Below are 18,116 nucleotides of genomic sequence, written 5' to 3'. Positions count from 1 at the left end.
GGTTCAGTAACTGCAAAGAATAAAATTTAATCTGACAAAAAATAAGGGAGGTTTATACTATAAACCTTGGAACAAATTAATCCCAAAGAGATGAATGAAGTTAGCATGAGTCTATTAATTTAGCTATTACAGTTTTACAGTTTGCATCCTTGTGAAAAGGGAGAGACCTGGGACTTGCTGAACAATGAAAAATTGTTTTATGGGAAATCTCAACTGGCTACAAGTGTTGAAACATTTCAGGTCAGGCAGTGATAAATAATTGAAAGAAACCAACGTGACGTAAGTGTCACTTCAATTTTGCATTAATAGATTATTAGATGTTAACCTTGTCAGACAGGTAATTGCTGAATGAAATCATACTTTTGTACCTTTGCTTCATAATATCATTTTCTTAGTCATGCGTTTTGTACCAAACTTGATGTTGGCACTGACACTATTTCACATGCCCGTTGGTTCAGACTAGCAAATGTTGTATCGATTTCTAAAATAAACGGTAAGCATGCCAATTTTTATTTTTAGCAACTCAGAAAGTCTGTTGTGTGCTACCTGGGAAGTGCCAAGCAGAAGAGGCATACTGTGTTGGAATTTTAATACAGTTTTGTGCGTGTGTTTTCACATGTCATCTGGTAGAGATGACAGTAGAGATTGCATGCTGTTTTTAACAGGTGTTTGTTTTTTTCAGGTGCTCTACCTGAAATTGCTATGAGGAGTAGATCATTTCAGGATTCTCTTATTTGAATACTTGGTGAACTCTGAGCTATACTCTGACAGCACAGGATCTTGGAGAATTATTATGTAAGAAATAAGAGAACCTTAAATTTTACTTGTAATTGTTTTGTTTTGAAATCCATGGAAACTTTATGCAGAGTACCTGAAAGCTAGCTTGTAACTAACTTTTGATTTTCCTTATAAGTAAACTCTGGTTGGAGACTTACATCTGAGTTATATTTTAAAGGGAAAAATGTTGGGACTGAACAGTGTTTGCAGTTTTTTAGGGCTTTGTTTTGAACTCAGCTATGTTCCCATTAAATCAATGGAAACACGACTGGATTCAAAATGACCCTTATTATTGCTTCACTGGGGCTGATGAACTACAGCCATTGACTTTGAAAGAACCTAACTAATTTTAGTGAAGTTCAGTCCCGCAGGGCCTTGCACCATAGCACGTACATGTCTAAGGAGAACATAAAATACTACCAAATAGGAACACTGCATTCTCCTTGTAGGGACGCTCAGCACCCGCTAAGTGCAGTGCCAGGCAGACACCTGCTGGAGACCCCGAATGCTCCCCAAACCTTCAGCCTCACTGGCAGAACAGCTTGCAGTGTAGTGGTTACGGTGTAAACAACGCTGTGTGCAGTTGTGAAGAACTAGGTGGTGGCTGGAGCTACTGTGGGTTGTAGCTCTACAGCAAGCATGATCTGCAAAACATCATTAGGAATATTAAAATTCATAAGTAAAAGGCTGTCCTTGAGAGCTGCATAAGCACATTCGTTTCTGTGGGCCTGCACGTACTTTTTGCCAGTTTCAGAAATATGACAGTTTTTTAAAGGTCAAGTTTCTCATCTAAACCTCATTATAAATGTTCTTCTCCTGTACATCCTTTCTGTCCAATAAAAATATATATATAGATATGGATTTTTGCTGGTCTTCACAAATCAGTAACTGTGTTGTGCAAGTTTAAATAAATAAGAACTTTAAATGTAACTGTAATTCAGTTTCCCTGTTTAGTAAATTCACCTTTTCACGGAGATGAAGGTACTGTGTCAACAGTCTGGTATTTATTGAGAAAATCTTAAATTGTAATAGCACTTCTGTATCTTACTAAAAGCACTATGAGAGATACTTCAGTCTAAATCCTTTAGCGGTGTTTTTATTTCAAATACACAGTTACCAACACAAGCCATTCTAATGCTATTCTGTTACAGAAACAAGGCTATACTTAATGTTGCTTCTCTGTTCTGATGTTTGCTTGTTGGGTAATGAACAGGCTAAAGGTGAGAACAAAACGCTGCTGTACCTTATATTTATAAATATTCACCCATCTGTGGGACAGGCTCGCTATCACCCCTTGCTAGGGGTGAATTTCACCAGATAATCCATGGCGTTCTCTGCAAAGTTTCACTGCAGAGAGAAGTGCATCTCTCTTGATGCCTCGGTAAGATCCAGAAGCTTTTACCAGCCTAATACCTTAACCGTGTTGTGGGATCCTGGAAAAGTGTGTGTGTGTGTGTGATATGTGTGTGTGATACGTGCGTATGTGTGAAGTCAGGTGACGGATGGTGTTGTAGCAGCAACTTTATGAACATTTTCCAGCTTCCAGAGTTTTATCTCCTTTAGTTTAGGCTGTTTTCTAGCACTTTGCAATATTTCTCACAATTTTTAATAGGAGCTGACGTTCTCTTTCAAGAGTCTAAATACTCCTGCTTTCTGTATAAAAATCTTCATCGTAAAATACAGAGGTTTAACGGTTTTTATAGTTTTAGAGTTAAGTAGACCCACGGGGATGTACTGCTCTGTTGTGAAGAGGTCTTCCAGAGTTGGTTGAGAGAAACTTAAGAAAGTTTCCCTAGCGCTGCCAGGCACCTAATGAATAAATGGAGTAAAGGAAGACATTCTGTGATTAAATAGCTTGGATGAGCAATCAGCCCGAGCACGACGTGCTTTGCGTGTTAATGCGCTATAACCCAGGGGCCGTACGAGGCTCGTATTTGGATGGGAGGTGATTGTAACAGACTTTTACAAAATCCGGAGAGCTGGGTGCGGACAAAGCAGTGTTTTTGGCAAGGAAACGCCCGCAGCGCCCGAGGCGCCTCAGCACCAACGGGCCGTTGAACGAGCGGGGCCCTTCGGGAACGTTCGGGGCCGTTGGGGGTCTCTGGGCCGAACCTCGCGTCACGGCCCGGGCGCCCCGCTCACCTGGCGGAGCCCCCTTTCCCCCCTCATTGGCTGTCTTCCGCCCCGCCCCCGCCTTCTCATTGGCTGGCTCCGCCGCCCTCCCGCGCGCTATTGGTCTCCGCCCGGTACCTGGAGGGGAGCGAGGAGCGGCTCCCTCTCCCCCCTCCTTTACTCTCCCCCCGCTCCCATTGGCGGCAGAGCCGGCGTGCCGGGACCGCCCATTGGCTGCTCGGCCGGCCGCGTGCCCGGATTGGTGGGCGGCTGCGCGGCGCCCCGCCCCGCGGGGGGCAGAGCGGCGCGTTTGGGCTGGAGAGTTGCCGGCGCCGCTCGGCAGCGCGGGGCTGCGGGCGCCGAGAGCCGGGCGCCCGCTGCTGCCGGCTGGGGAGCGCGGAGCGGGGCATGGCCGCGCCGGGCTGAGCCGAGCCGAGCCCAGTCCGGGGCGGCGAGCAGCATGCCGCCGGCCGCCGAGCGAGGGGAGCCGGGCGGGACGTCCGCCCTGGCAGCGGCCGGCAGCGCCTGAGCCCGCGCTGCACCGCACCGCGCCGCGCCGCGCCCCGCGCGTCGCCATGGACGAGCGCTTCAACAGGTGGCTGCTGCCGCCGCTGCTGACGCTGCTCTTCCTGCTCATCGTCTACCAGTACGTGTCGCCCGCCTGCCCCGGCGCCGCCTGCCCCCGCCGCCCGCCGGCCTCCGCCGCCCGCCGCGGAGGGGACCCGGCGGACGAGGAGGAGGCGGAGGAGGCGGCGGCGGCGCTGCCGCGGCTGGTGCCCAAGTTCCCGTTCGCGCGGGGGGAGCTGTGCCGCCGGGTGCGCTTCGACATGCGGGGCCGCGACGTGATCGTCTTCCTGCACATCCAGAAGACGGGCGGCACCACCTTCGGGCGGCACCTGGTGCGCAACATCCGCCTGGAGCAGCCCTGCTACTGCCGCGCCGGGCAGAAGAAGTGCGCCTGCCACCGCCCGGGCGGCGACAAGGACACCTGGCTCTTCTCCCGCTTCTCCACCGGCTGGAGCTGCGGGCTGCACGCCGACTGGACCGAGCTCACCAGCTGCGTGCCCGCCGCCATGGAGCGCCGGGGCTGCGCCGGCAACCGCACCCTCAGGTCAGCCGCGGGGGGGGGGGGGCAGGGGGCGCGAGGCAGCGGCCGTTAAACGGCGCGCGCCCGGCCGTTAGCGGGGGGAGGGGCCCCGCGCGGACCCCCCCTCGCTTTCACCTCACGGCGTTTCGGCGGGAAGCGCCCGTCGGTGAAAGCGGAGCGGCTAATAAATAATAAATTAATAAATAATCGAGGGCTACGTGTCCGGGGTCCGCCGTCCCGCTCGCTCCCCGTAAGGAGGCGTGCGTTTTGTTCCCGAGCTTGTGCCGGGGACCGAGCCCTGCCCGCCTCTGCGCGAGTTTCTCTCAGCTACGCATCTTTAGAAACTTTATTTTTTAAAATAAAAGCACAGCCATCACCGAAACCCTCCTGTGTATACGCGAGTGCCTCCGCAGCCTTGTAATTGGTATCTGACAGCCCTCAAACCCTCTTTTTCCCCCCCCAATTCAGGGCAGCATGTGAGATGGTTGAGTGCCCGTCGCCTGCTGCCTGGGGAGCTGGAAGGTTGTTGCGGGGAAAAAATCGCCGTGTGGATAAATATCCCCGGTGACACGGGCTGTAGGCTTCTGTGTGCGCTGCTTCTCCTCGTGTTAGCTGGTCCTGGAAAAAAAGTCTTTTCTGTTTTGAAATGGGAAAGTTGTCCGACGGCAGGCTCTCAGCGTGCAGGATAGCTGTAGGCGATTCGCTAAGTTTCGGGCTTTGTTCCCACTCATTTACCATGAAGTCACGTTTCCAGGCTAGAGTTAGGTCCTGTTGTTATTTGTATGACAGACCCTGAACATGTGCAGTAACAAGGTAGCAGATCAATTCTCTCTTAAACTTTAACACTATAATGATTGCAGCTTCAATTTATGTAAAATACTTGAGGGGAAAAAAAGTCTTTCCTTTTTTTCAAGTTATATAGTTTTCCAGATAACACAATGTTCTTTCATTTTACTGCCCATCTTAATTTTTATGAGTCTGCAGACTGTACGTTTTTATCAGCACCACTCACGCATTGTTTTGGGTCTTGTAAAAACACATAGTCCATGACGCCCACGGGCTCGTTTTCCCTGGTCCAGTTTATCACCAAGATAGCTGGTTGCTGTTGTTGAACAACTCGAAGATGACTTGATGTAAGCATCAAAGACGATAACGGGCCCTCCCGTACCACAGAGCTCCGCACGTTTGGCGTGATTCCAGCCACGATGATGTAATGTTGAGCGCCGGGGACTTGGGCTGCACTTGCAGGGTGCTGTTAAGGCAACTCGTACAATTTTATGAAAGACGTTCAGCTGGGGATAAATAGAACGTATGGCTTCATGTGCTAGTGGAAGAGAAATGCTGTGGATGTCTTCAAGGGCAAAATAGCTTGGTGGCAACAGTACAGCGGCAAGGAATATTCAATAAAATTGGAAAGGAAACCAAGGAGGGGAGGAGGAAGAGTAATACAGAAATGTCTGAGAATACTTTACCTGTCCCTGGCATCCTCTCTTCTTTTCCTTTGTTATGAAGAGTAGTAGTAAGTGAATAACCAAGCGTTAAATTCAATGCCAAAGATTGCAAATGTGAAGTAAAAGTGAAGTAGTAATTTTTATACTTTTAGGTAGAAAACATGATTATATTAATTGATAACTTTGAGCTGATTTACAAAGCAGTTCATGGCGATTATTCAGTTGTTTGTTAGTAATTATTTTGATTGAAGAAAGACAAGTAGTGACACTTCAACAATTACAGCTAAAGTGTTTTCTTAGTATTTTTTGGTTTAGTTAGGGAATGCTTTGGTTAGTATGGCATCTTACCTGGGCTTTCTGGATTCATCCTCACACAAGTGAGGGAAGTGCTCTGAATACTTATTGGTCGTATCATTCTAATACTTGCTCCTTCTTGTTGTATTATATGCTGTTCTGGGCAGACATCTTTTTATCATTGCTTTCTCTTTATAGTCGTGTAGCTTGACTTCAGGGTTATCTGATAGTTCATTTTAAAACTCCTTGAAAAAAAATGAAGTATGGAGTGGCTCTGCTGCGAATATCTTTGCTCCTGGTAAAGTTGGAATCAAGCCTAAAATACTTTGCTGGAGGACTGTACTATTAGAGGCACACATCTAGGTCTTTTTTAACGTATGAACTGAAAATTGAGCGTGAGGTGACCGTATGCCTAAAATAAGCAAGAAACTAGCGTATGAGCCTAAAGTAGAGCATACAGACTTTTTTTAGTCATCCTTTAGAGCTTCTGAATGTATTTTAGGCATTAGACTTCCCTGATTAGCTTAGCTTTTCTCTTCAGCCTTCCAGCAGTGGAGCCAGGAAATTAGGCTGAATTGGTTAGGTATATGACACTGGATTTTCTTAGTGGGTGGGAGGGCAACAGGACAAACCAAATGATGAATCTGGTACCCAGGTGTTTGAGCTCTTGTGTAATATATTTGAATATGTGGTGAGGATGATTCTATTTTTTTCTTCATAGCAAGGCATTAATATAATCTATTCTTTCAGCTCTCAGTATACGTTAACTGGTCTTTAGCCACAAAGAAAGGATAAGCAATTCAGGGTGTAAATCTCTGCATTCTGAATTCGTGGTTCTTAGAGTGCTGGTGATTGTGTAGCGTAAGTAAAGATTAAGTAAGTGAGAGCCTTGTTTAATCTTGTTTAGTGTTCTCAAGTATTTTATTTGCTATTTTGTTGTACGTTAGATGAAGTCCTAACTTTTAACACAAGTTCTTAGAAGAGTCCATGGAAAAAATAAGGGAGGGAATGGTCCTAAGGATTTGAGGAAGTGCGTGAAGCCCTACTTCACCCTGGATTTGTTGTCCTTCATGAGCAGTGCGCTTACAGATGTCTTACATCTGTAAGATCTCATTGGGATATTGCAGAAATCTGATCTTGGCTTTTTTCATTTTCTGGTGTTTGAGTTCTGAAATCTTGTATCCCAAGAAGGAACTCAGGGCAGAAGCTGCCACTGTGGCCCAGCAACTTGAACTCCTCCAGCCCGAGCACCAACTCTAATTTTGAGGTCGCTGGACCTATGGGAGACCTCTATGGGACTTATGATGTGATGTGTACTGGGTCCAGCCTAGGTACTTCAGTGTGAACAGTTGTTTGTGTATTGGATGCTGATGTGGAGTTCAGAAATCTTCATCAAACTCTTTGTTATATTTGGAATCAAAGCTATTCTTTTGAATGATATTACTTAAAAAAAAAAATAAAGGCACTACAAAACTTTTAATTTTTTCAGTCATTTACACGTTTTAATTTGGAGGATGTGAGATGTTCTGTTGAAATATTACCTAAGTGTTTACAGAATAGTGCTGTTAGTTTCTAACACTAACGCATAGCTTTCCCTCTTACAACAGTTGTTTTCTGGACAGTGAGGATATGGAGAAGAGTATGCAGTTGATACGGTCTTAAATTAAACTCATATTAATGTAGTTTTCAGCTCAGTGTTGCAAATAATATAATTAGAACATTGTGACTTCTCTCAGGATGCCGTTAGGTTCACGTGGAAGCTCTTACATCAGTAGCATACCCACCAAACATTTCACAGGAGACTTATTGCTGTACCCTGTACATGCAATTTGGGTTATTTTCTGTGCCTTCCAAAAATGGCTGTTAGAGGAGAAGGTAACGGAATGGTGCACAATCTTTTTGTAAGGAACGGTCTTTTTATCTCTGACCTCTCTGTCCTCACAGCTGATGTGTTTAGTTCTACCTCGGGAACTTGGCTTTCCTTCAGAGGCTATAGAGCTTCAACCAACATTTATTGAGGACAAAAGGAGAGAGAAATGATGTTAGATGTCTAAATTGGGATGCCATGGAAGAGCTGGTCTCAAGTCTGAGCAATGCCATTAGGCTGCCTCTGTAGACAGTGGGGAGGAGCAGAGTAGTACAGCCAGTCCTTTGCAGGGGCTAAGACATGGCTGAGACCTGATGAATTTCCCTCTGGAGGGGCAGCTCTTCCTTTCGGTGGCTACAAAGGAAGACTGGAGGGGCTGGTTTGGACTAGACGTTTAAAACTCGATGGGAAATATTGCATATCTCATGTTGCAGACACGTGGTCCTAGTTGATATTAGGAAGAACTTCTTTACTGAAAGGGTTGTTAGGCATTGGAATGGGCTGCCCAGGGAGGTGGTTGGGTCAGCATCCTTGGAGGTCTTCAAAAGACGTTTAGATGTAGCCCTTAGTGATATGGTTTAGTGGAGGACTTGTTAGTGTTAGGGCTGAGGTTGGACTCGGTGATCTGGGAGGTCTCTTCCAACCTAGATGATTCTGTGATTTTGTGATGTCTGCCTCTCAAGGTACCAGGTAATAATACCTGGTGTGTGGCACACGGCTTGTGTGGCCTCTCTGCTTTATGTATGAGGGATTGAAAGGGGACCTTTAGAAGTTCTTATCAAGGCACGCTTTCTCCCTTGCTGGTGTCTGTAATATCATTAATAATTATTCATTATTATTTATTACTAGTTTGATTAAATTAGGAAGGTAATCTTTTAAACTGCACACTTGAGGGAACACTTCACTGAAACTGTCTAATTTTTTTTATATGAAACAGTGAAATTAGTCTAATTCTGTAAACCACATGAGCTTTATTATCAGTGCAGTGTAGTCTTCTAAAGTATTGATTTTCATTAATTCGCTTTTATTATACTTCCCAGTTCTTCATGTCTGTTTAACTTGCCGTATGCCCTGTTAGTCTATGGAAGTATAAATCAGCAGTAAACCCATGAGTCACAGAATTGGTAGAGTTAAATAGAAATTAGCAGGTTCCCTTTTCCTCTGATGCAGTCCTATTGAGTTTTTTTTTAAAGCTCTAGCAATAAGAGCATAAGATGGTCTCCTTTCTTTGCAGCCATGGTAACTGTGATCATCACAAACACGTAAGAAGAGTGCTAATTGAAAATTAAGACTATGCTGAAGGTAAGGAGGAGAAGAGAACAAAAAGCTTCAAGTGTTTAAACTGAAAAACCTGCAAATTCTCTATCACATCTTGGTATCTTCTGAAATGAATGTTAGAGCTAGTGAGCTTTTATATTTTCCCCCCTCATAAATTTAAGGAACAACAAGGGTTGAGAAACTTCTTGTGATCCTGCTACTGACAGTCTGATGTGTTTTTTTTTGTTTTGTTTTAATCGCCTCCATTGTTGGTAACTTTAGAAGAACCCTTGGTAATCCCTTCTAGGGTTTCAATATCCTTACAGTTGGACAGTGGTACTGTCTTCAGTGCTCCAGTGCTCAGTGGGATTTTTTTTTTTTTTGAGGGACGTGGAGAACAAATTGATCCCTTGCTTTTTATTTGCCTGCTAGGTACTTCAGTTCTTAGGAAGTCCTCTTTCAACATTCCCTTATTGAAAAAAATAACCCAATCCAGCTCATTCTATATTTCTTTTAGGTCATTTTTATTGTTTTTCTTCTTTTTTGGGTTTATGTCAGTTGTTTTCTTGAAATGTGATGCTTCGGTGGTGGTACAATATTTCATCCATATATGTAGTACAAAGTAGAGCAGAAAAGATTACTTCATTTTTTCTGGAAGTTATGCTGTTGGTTGTACTTTTCAGTGACACTTGCTCATTTTGCAGTTGCATGACATTGACTGTCCAGCTGGGGATTTAGACACTATTTATTTTCTCAGAGACTACTACTTATATTTCCCATTGTCTTTTTTATGACTCATTATTTCTGTTTAAGTACAGAGCTTTGCATTCATCCCCACTTGATTTTGTTCCTCTTCTGCCAGTTTCTAATTTGCAAAATTGATTTGAATTTTAATTTTGTCCTTCCTAGCTTTATATCATTGACATATTTAATAAATGTGTTCTGTATTCAGCACCCATGTTGTTGATGCAAACATCGAATAGAATTAAATCCCATTGTAATAATCTTTTGTTTGGTAGAACTCCCTGGAAAGCAGTTCGCAGAGTTGTGCCCCTGCCACATTATTATTACTATTTTGCTAGGCAGTGTTTTTCTAGCTTATGACACTAATTGGAAGTGTTGTCTAGTCATGCTATTTTTTTTAAAGGCATTTCCTTCTTGCTCTTCCTTTTTAAAGTAAATTACTATATTTTTAGAAGGAAATTTGACTTGATCCAGCTTGACTGAGACTACAGTGCTGTCTGGTAGCTAATCTTTTCTTCTGTGTGTTTTAAGCTCTTTGTTTTAGAAATCATGGCCACTGGAGTTAAGCTGAGCGTTGTTTCCTGCATCCTTTTAAGAGGCGCTGTTTGCCTTTCTCAGCCCTCTGATCCTTCACACGTCCTTCCGAAGCTTCCTGTGGCAGCCTTGGTTCTGTGACTGGTTCCGACCCCTTGATTAGCGCTCTCGGGTGGGGATTATTTTTATTTTCCCCAAGCTCGGTTTCTTTCTAGATGTGTAATTCACGTACGTGCTAACTGTTGTATTTCACAATTTTCTTCTTTCTGTTGGAATGACAGGCTTTCACCTGTGTTTTTTCAAGGGGGTCTGATGCTAATAAGACACTGAACTCTTCCATCTTACCTAACAGAAGTGTTCAAAATGTTTATCTTGTTATTTGTTCAACCTGATTGTAGAATATCTTCCTAGAATATTATCCTTTACTGAGTACTTATTTCACTTTTCTTTGTCCCTTCTAGCTCTTATTCCAACTTGAACATAAAGACCTTTCATATTCTCTTTGCGAGTCTGGTTTGGTTTCTAATTCCTTCTTGTGCTTAAAAGCATGTTGTGGTTGAGCCTGCTTTCTTTGCATTACTGTTAATTGTGCTTGTGACCATTTATTGTTTGAATAACTAGCAACTCTCCCCACCTTTTTGCACTGTTCTTGTCTCCTGTGAGATGTCTGCCCTCCAACCCAACCTCAGGAGTGGCAGACAAATGATTGATGGGGACAGAGCTTCCCAGCATTGCGGTTGTTGTGGCTCTGGAAAACTTTTGACCCAAAGTCTTGTCTTGAGGCTGTTGGAGCTGTAGCAATAAGCCTCAGCAGGTTGCATTGCATGGGGGCTGCAAAAATGACTAGAATTCACGTTTTCTGCTAATTGCTAGTGTTGATGAAACAATGGTCAGCACTAATTTGGTTAGGATTTGATTGTTCTCATTCACCCATCACTGTAACTTACAGATACCTGTGAAAGTTGCACCTCCTTGCCTCAAAATTTACAGAACGTGTTATGAACATAATCACTTGAGCAGTAGTTCTTCTAGTGTCTGGAAGAGAGCTTAACATGATTTACCCAAGTGAATTTTCTTGCCCCTTTCATGCAGACCTCACTGCCTCTCTTTTTAATCTATCTTCTTACATATTGGGTGGGTTTTTGTTGTCTCCTGGATATCTTATTCTGAAAAATAGGCTAATACCCTTCTTGAAATGAAGGAGCTATTCTCTTTGTGCAGGAGCCAGTCAAAGAGAGTCTCGGGGACAGAAGTGGAAGTGTCAGTACCTTCCCCTAGGGCTGCCCAGTGTTACAAGACAGCAGCTGTTTCGACTCCTGTGTTAATAAGACGCTTTTTAATTTGTATTATCTAGCTGCCTAATTTAATTTCCAATCCTCTTGAATAGGGTATTGATTAAAACCCAATTCCTACATAGTTTTAGGTGTACATGTTGGTCTGAGGTGGAATGGGAAAAGTTTCTGAGTAGTGCCAATAGAAGTTAAATCCGTGGACAGAGCCAGTGGCAGCAATAGGGATAAAATTGTAAACTTACTCTGATTTTTTGAGACCCCTGTGGGGGCAAGGGGCATCTCTGCCAACTCGGTGCTGTTAATCACAAAGCAGCTCAATGAAAAGGGTGGAGAGCCATTTGAACCGAATGTCTTTTCCCCTCAAGTGTGCAGGCAGCTTTTATATGTTGCCCTCTAAGTCAGTAAAACGTTTCCTCTTGGAGCATGGTGCAGCAACGGCAGTGAACTGAGCTCCTAACGTAAAGGCTTTGCTCTCTGTGCAGCATGAGACTTGATGAAAGCAAGGGAACCGATGTTCTGCAGTGCGTCTAGTATTGCGTTCAAACTTCTGCCTGCTCTCTGGAAGTATTTTCACCCCAAACTTAGATTTTCTTCATTAAGTACTAAACTAAATTGATTGTCTTAATGTCCTGAGTTGCCTTAGAAGGTAACTGAAAGTTCTGTCACGGTTCTGTAATTGCTAAACAGGTTTTCAGACGCAGTGTAGGAGGCTGATTTTGTGACCTGAAGGTCTAATTTGGCCTATCTGTATGATAAAGTGATTCAGCATTGACACGATTACTGATATAGAGGGGGGGGGGAAGAAACTAGTGGCAAAACTATCTTGGGGTTTTGTTCAAGGTGGCATGGATCTACTTTCCAAGCATATTCTAGAATGGCAACATCTATAACTCTTGAAACACCTGTGGTCTCTTTTCATCGTCAGTGCTTGAGATTTCAGTATGTATTGACTAAAAAAAGTGTAGAATGGGTTCTTGCAATGATACAGTCTTCTATCCTCAAGCTCTGAGGACTGTGGTTGTTCTGCTGTAAAGCAGAATTTCTAATTTTTTGTGAATACTTAGCTGCTGTTCAAGAATGAAACCATGTAAGGACCATGACACTGTATCAAAACATATTCTTTAATGTGTGGGATGACCGTGTATCAAGGCAGGGATGGTAGCTTTCAGCATCTCTTGCTCAGACATTCTTGCGCAGGCGTTAGCTGTTGAGATTCCCCCAGCTTCTAAACTGCTTTTAGATGAGTTATTCTAACAGCAGTTAGAAGCTGCTTGTTTTTTGCTTACTGGTGGTCTCCAAGAGCAATTTGTTGCTTAGAGTTGGAAGGGTGAAGGAACAAACTAGTGATTTTTTTGTTTTCTTTTTGGTTTATGATGGCTTTCAGTAAATGAGTGCTGAGATAGCCTAAGACCAGTAATTGAGGGTTTACAGGGTCTGTTTTGCCTCCCTGTCTTGCTTGGGCTGAGAGAGAAAGGTTGGAGGGAGCCAATGGTAAGCAACCTTCATGTGTTAGAACTTAACATGGAGTAATACTTGAATGCCACAAACTCAAGAAATAGCTTGAAGTTGCTCTGTGTATAGTTTTGGCAAACATTTTATCTGGGTTTTAATATTCTTTTTTTAAATCAGTGTTCTCTGAAGTAGCTCTTGTGCTCTTTCAATATCTGCATCTATGCTGAGAGTTGTTTGAACTTTTGCAAAACACAAGGTCACGTTTCAATAGAATGTGCAAGATTAGAATGGATTATTCTCTATTTGTGCAAACAAGTGATTCTGTATTTGTTAGATAAATCAGTTTTTATCTGGGAAATGTAAGTAACAAAGGTGTTAGTAAGTAAACAATCTTCATTCCACTTTTTAGAATAAAATTTTCCATGTAAAAAAAACATATTAAGGGCTTTTTTGCACATCTCACGCTTGGACAAATGATAAAGCACCTCATTTTAGAGATGCTAATAAGCTTTTAAAATGCAGTAGGACTACTGCTGCTTCTAGGACTTCTGCAGCATCTGAAGTCTAACGTTTTAAAAATCAAGCGCTGCAATTTAACTGGTAGCAGATAATAGTTGAGCTTACTCCTGTACATTTCTCTGAAGATCTGGGTTATGGTCCACAGCTTAGTCATTTAAAAGGGAGGAGGGAATTGGGTTTTAATTATTGACTTAATCAGAATGTCTGGAACCCCTTCTCTTCTTCACGAAGTAGTGATCTGCCAGAAGTAGGTTGCTGTAAAGTGGATTTCAGACATATTAGAAGTGTAGTGTTAATACTTTGATATATCAGTTGTCAGTGTGTGTTAATGCAGGCTGAAGTACGGCTTTGAGTTTCCACAAACTGAGGAGATGCCAAGCGCATTTATTTAGTAATGGGAAATTCTGAATGTCATATTACGAATATGCTGCGATGGAAAAAGCAAGGACCAGATGCAACGTCATGTTCCAGAGCCAAAATAATGAAGGATTGTTGAAACAAACAGTTATTCATAATCAACTTGACACTATGCTACCCAGGTCTGTGAAATATCTTGACGCTTCTGTGAAGACTGGCCATGTGGCTGCAGGTGCTGTCTGGTAGTCTTCAGGATGGTAGGGTAGTTGGGGGTGCTGACCTCCCTGAGACCAGTTACTTCCAGCAAACAAACTCGAAACTGAGTGTAAAAAGGAGGCATGCTTCACAAAAAAACTTCATCCAAAATATCAAGGAAAAGGTAGGAAGCCTGTTTAATGTAAGCTGGAGTAGTTAAATAACATCGCAGAAGATGATGTGAAAAGATATACATCAAACTAATAAAGAGGTTGGAAACAGCTGAATGGAATGCAAGTAAACTGCCAGCTCGGAAGGATGCGAATTACTGATTTGTCATCTGGGTGTGGGACTAGTTTCTCCCAGGTCCTGGGCAGTGTAGTCAAGAGTTTGATAAAAGGTCACCCGTGTGATTACAGAAGCTGAAAGTGTTTCATTCTGCTCAGTCACAGTCTTCTGTGGTATCACAACTGGAATAAAAGGCACTTACTGCCTTTGAGCTGTCAAGTGGTAAGCAAAGGGAGTTCAAGAAAACCTTGATGAAAGAAGCCAAATTTCATTGAATTGGGAGGAACTTTTTCTGGAAACTTCTAACATGAAAAATGGATAACTAAGAACAACTCAATCTGGATATATCGTATATATTATATAATATATACTTGTGTTGGAAATAATTACAAATTTAAAGAAGGATAGCAGTAACAAAATATTTTATGTTCTAAACAATTTAAGAAATAGTTGCAAGTAGGACAGAGCTCTTCCTCCAATAGCTGATCACTCAAAAGCCAAGCTAGTACAGAGCAATCTAGACTGACACAAGAGCTTTTCGGAGTTAGTAGTTGAATCATTAGGGAAGTTTGTTGGATACTTTCTCCAGATCTAATGTGTCATAAAACCCACCTAAATAGGAGGTTTGGTAATCTCAAAATATCACATGTTGACTGTATAAATGTCTTGTGTTACTCAAACTTGACCCAACACTGGAATGAGTATTCAATAACACGAAATGCTTGCTGTTACTGAAGCTGCAGTAATATTCCTTTGTTACGGAGGAAAAAGCCCCTGGCTGCTTTGTTGCAACTACCTGCAAAAGTAGCTTGTGGTAAAGCTGGCATCCTGGATAGACATGACTTTTGCTACTTAGTTCAGATTGCATCATTTTGAAGAACATCTCAAGAACTCTCAGAAAAAGAAGTACAGGGAGATGTATACAATATATTTCCAGGATGATGGACATTTTTATATTGACAGTAATCAATAAATTGTAAACTTAGAATGCATGCATTAAAAGATAGGGTATAAAAACGGCTTAATTTTCAATGTTATGCTTATCTTAATCCTGGGATTATGTGCTGCCTCTGGCTAAGTTTTGCAAAAATTATTTTTTTCCCCCAAATTCTCAGTTAAGGTCTAATATTATTAATGGAAAGAGCTTTCTGACTCTTTAGACTTTGATTTGTAGGACTTGGGCAAGTTTCAATGTAGGTAAAATGAAATTTTAGATGCGGTAATGCAGGAAAAAGTATTTTTTTCTTTAATCAAGTAGCATATTTCTAACTTTTTTTTCTTGAACTGGCTTTTGTTTATGTAGCAAATAAGTTTATATCTCACTTGGTATATTTTCACACTCAAAAGCAGCTATTTGCAATTCTTAACTTCACTTCCACGTCTTTGCACACAGGCTGAGGCTGAGAATTTGGGGGTGGGTGGAATAGCAACTGATTGTGTTTGGTTGAGGAACTCCTCACAGTAAGAGGTGAAGTAAGAGAAGGAGCGTAGGAATCAGCTGTGAGCCTGAAGTGAGAGCCTGGAAGGCAGCAGAGGAGGGCAGGGAGCAGAAAAAGCTACAGCCTTGCAAGGTGAAAGAAGGATCACAGTTATACAATTTGAAAGTTCATTCAAATAAAACTTGGTTTAGAGCTTAAAGCTCTCTTTATGTTCTTCTATCTTTCCTGGAAGAGAAAGATGTAGACATTAATGAGAAATTCCAAATATTAGCTGGTTTGAGCTCTGGTCCGACATAGGTCTTTTTTTCCCCCCCCCTCATAGGTTTCTCAAGAGTTTTTGTAAGAGACCCAAATGTTAAATTAGGCATCCTCAGCTCCTACACTGTAATTCCCTTGTAGCATAGTTGTTATATAATATTTCATCCTTTAACTTGACCTCCAAATTTAGTGATGGGAATAGGACAATTAGCTTCCAAGAAGCTTCAAACGTGAGTAAATTTCTGTAATGGCTGAAACCCTGTTTTCATGGCACAAGAACCTCTGTCAAGCTAAAGCCATATCTTTTCTGTTGTTGACTTAACAAGGTTCTGCTGAAAATAACTTTGTGGATTATCTTGTTGTTCTCTGCTACTAGGCACTTCTATTTATTATAGAATCATATAGGTAGGAAGGGACCTCTGGCAGTCGTTTAGCCCAAACCCCTGCTTGAAAGACAAACTAGAGCAGGTTGCTCTGGGCTTTGTCCAGAAGGTTTGAATCCCTGGAGATGATGCCACTGTCTCTCTGAACAACCTCTTCCAGCATTTGATAGCCTTCAGGGGAGCAGAACTTACCTTCTCATCTAGCTGAAATTTCCCATTTTCTGACTTCTGTCTCAGATGTGTGGATGTGAAGCTTAGGGACACGGTTTAGTGGCGCACTTGGTAGCGTTAGGTGATGATTGGACTGGATGATCTTGTGGGTCTTTTCCAACCTAAATGGTTCTATGATTCATTTCTTCCTGTCCTAGCACTGCTCCGTGCATCAAGAAACAGTCTGCTTCTCACTTCTCTGCACACTCACACTTAGAAACTGACATTTATACACTTTTAAAAATATTTATATAGTGTCAGGGTATGTTGGGTCAAGCTTTTCTATTTAAATTATTTTTATCCAGAAAGCTAACACTTTTGTAAGTTTACATAATCAGACAGTGTTCTTTATAGCTCCAGCTTTTATCTCCAGCGGTAAATCTATTTATCAAACTGTTCACTGTTAAATGACAGTATGAAATCTTAATTGTCATGTGTTAACATGAAATAACTTCCTAGAATTTACAATGAAAGAACACAACTGTTCTGCCTTTTTTCTTACTCCAACGTTGAGTCATTAGATCCAATTTTCAGTAGAGGTAAGGTTGGTTTGTGTAAGGTTCAACAGTCCTGGTTGTGTCTTTTTTGACAAACTTAAAATCGGAAAGTGCCTGATGAAATGGCTTCTTCCAAACAGAAAATTTAGGTGCCTAAATAAGGGGAGTAACTGAAAATAGCTTTTCCTAAAAAGCTCAAGTCCTCTGTAACACAGGACATTCTTCGGCAAAGTCTTTGCTTTGCTCTGCAGTCACCTACATCTGCCCAACGCTGGCAGGTCAATGAGCATGTAGATGTACGCTGCCTTGGGTTGTGCAGCGCTGCCTCTGACATCTGCAGATTATTTTGTATTAGCGTATATCTCTCTTCCTTTTGATTAAATTGTCAGATATCTGACAACGTGATAAAGAATCCTGTTGTGATATGGGTCACTAGCAGCCATCTAAATGGCTGCTGGGCATTGGCGTGGAGTAATAGTAAAACTGATGGACTGCATCTGACAAACAGATTGACTGGGAAACTTAAGTGCGGCCACACAGAACTGCCGCTTTGATTAGCAGAGCGGTAGGACCGCTAGATATTTATCGGTCTTGTTTTATGCTCTGTTACTTGCATTTCACTCCATGATGAGGTATTTCCAAAGAAAATATTAAAATAAGTGAATTAGGAAGCGTTCATAGCAAGCACATCATTATAGTTGTTGTATTTTAAACAAATGTACAAGTTGTGCGTCATTTCGGAAGCTAAACTTGGCGCTGTGTTACTAGAGAATTTTAACTGTCTTATGTATGCATGGGTAAGAAAAGAGCTCAAAAGTACATGCGGTAGTAAAGAGTTTCTCTTCCACAATTACCTATTGTGTCCTGCTTCCTCCACCCCTGAGATCGCCGTGTCTTGTGTTATCCAGGTTACCTCCTCCACTTCTGATTTAATGTCTTGTCAGCCTCTCTATGCCCGTTCTGCCACATCGCTGTCCTCCCGATTTTGCCAGCTCTTTTGCTTTTGTCTTATGTGCTGCTCTTGTGTGACCCACATCCTCTTTGCAATCCACTCGCTCGCTTTGCATGCGGAATGAGCTGGCTGGAGCGGTGCTCCTCTGCTC

General features: G+C 42.5%; 1 protein-coding gene across 1 annotated transcript in view; it reads left to right on the top strand.

The window, feature by feature from the left end:
• Positions 1-2,101: 2,101 nt before the first annotated feature.
• LOC308187761 (uncharacterized protein) overlaps positions 2,102-18,116 on the top strand; it is a gene marked incomplete at its 5' end in the record, with an annotated part of 203,558 nt that continues 187,543 nt past the window's right edge. Inside the window, 2 exons of the mRNA XM_080576067.1 lie at positions 2,102-2,158; positions 2,736-4,000. Coding sequence (XP_080432193.1) covers positions 2,102-2,158; positions 2,736-4,000 — 1,322 coding nt within the window. The remainder of the gene's footprint in view (positions 2,159-2,735; positions 4,001-18,116) is intronic.

The sequence above is a fragment of the Anser brachyrhynchus genome (assembly GCF_964034855.1).
Source record: "Anser brachyrhynchus genome assembly, chromosome: 1".
NCBI lineage: Eukaryota > Metazoa > Chordata > Aves > Anseriformes > Anatidae > Anser > Anser brachyrhynchus.
This window is presented reverse-complemented; position numbering and strand designations above follow the sequence as displayed.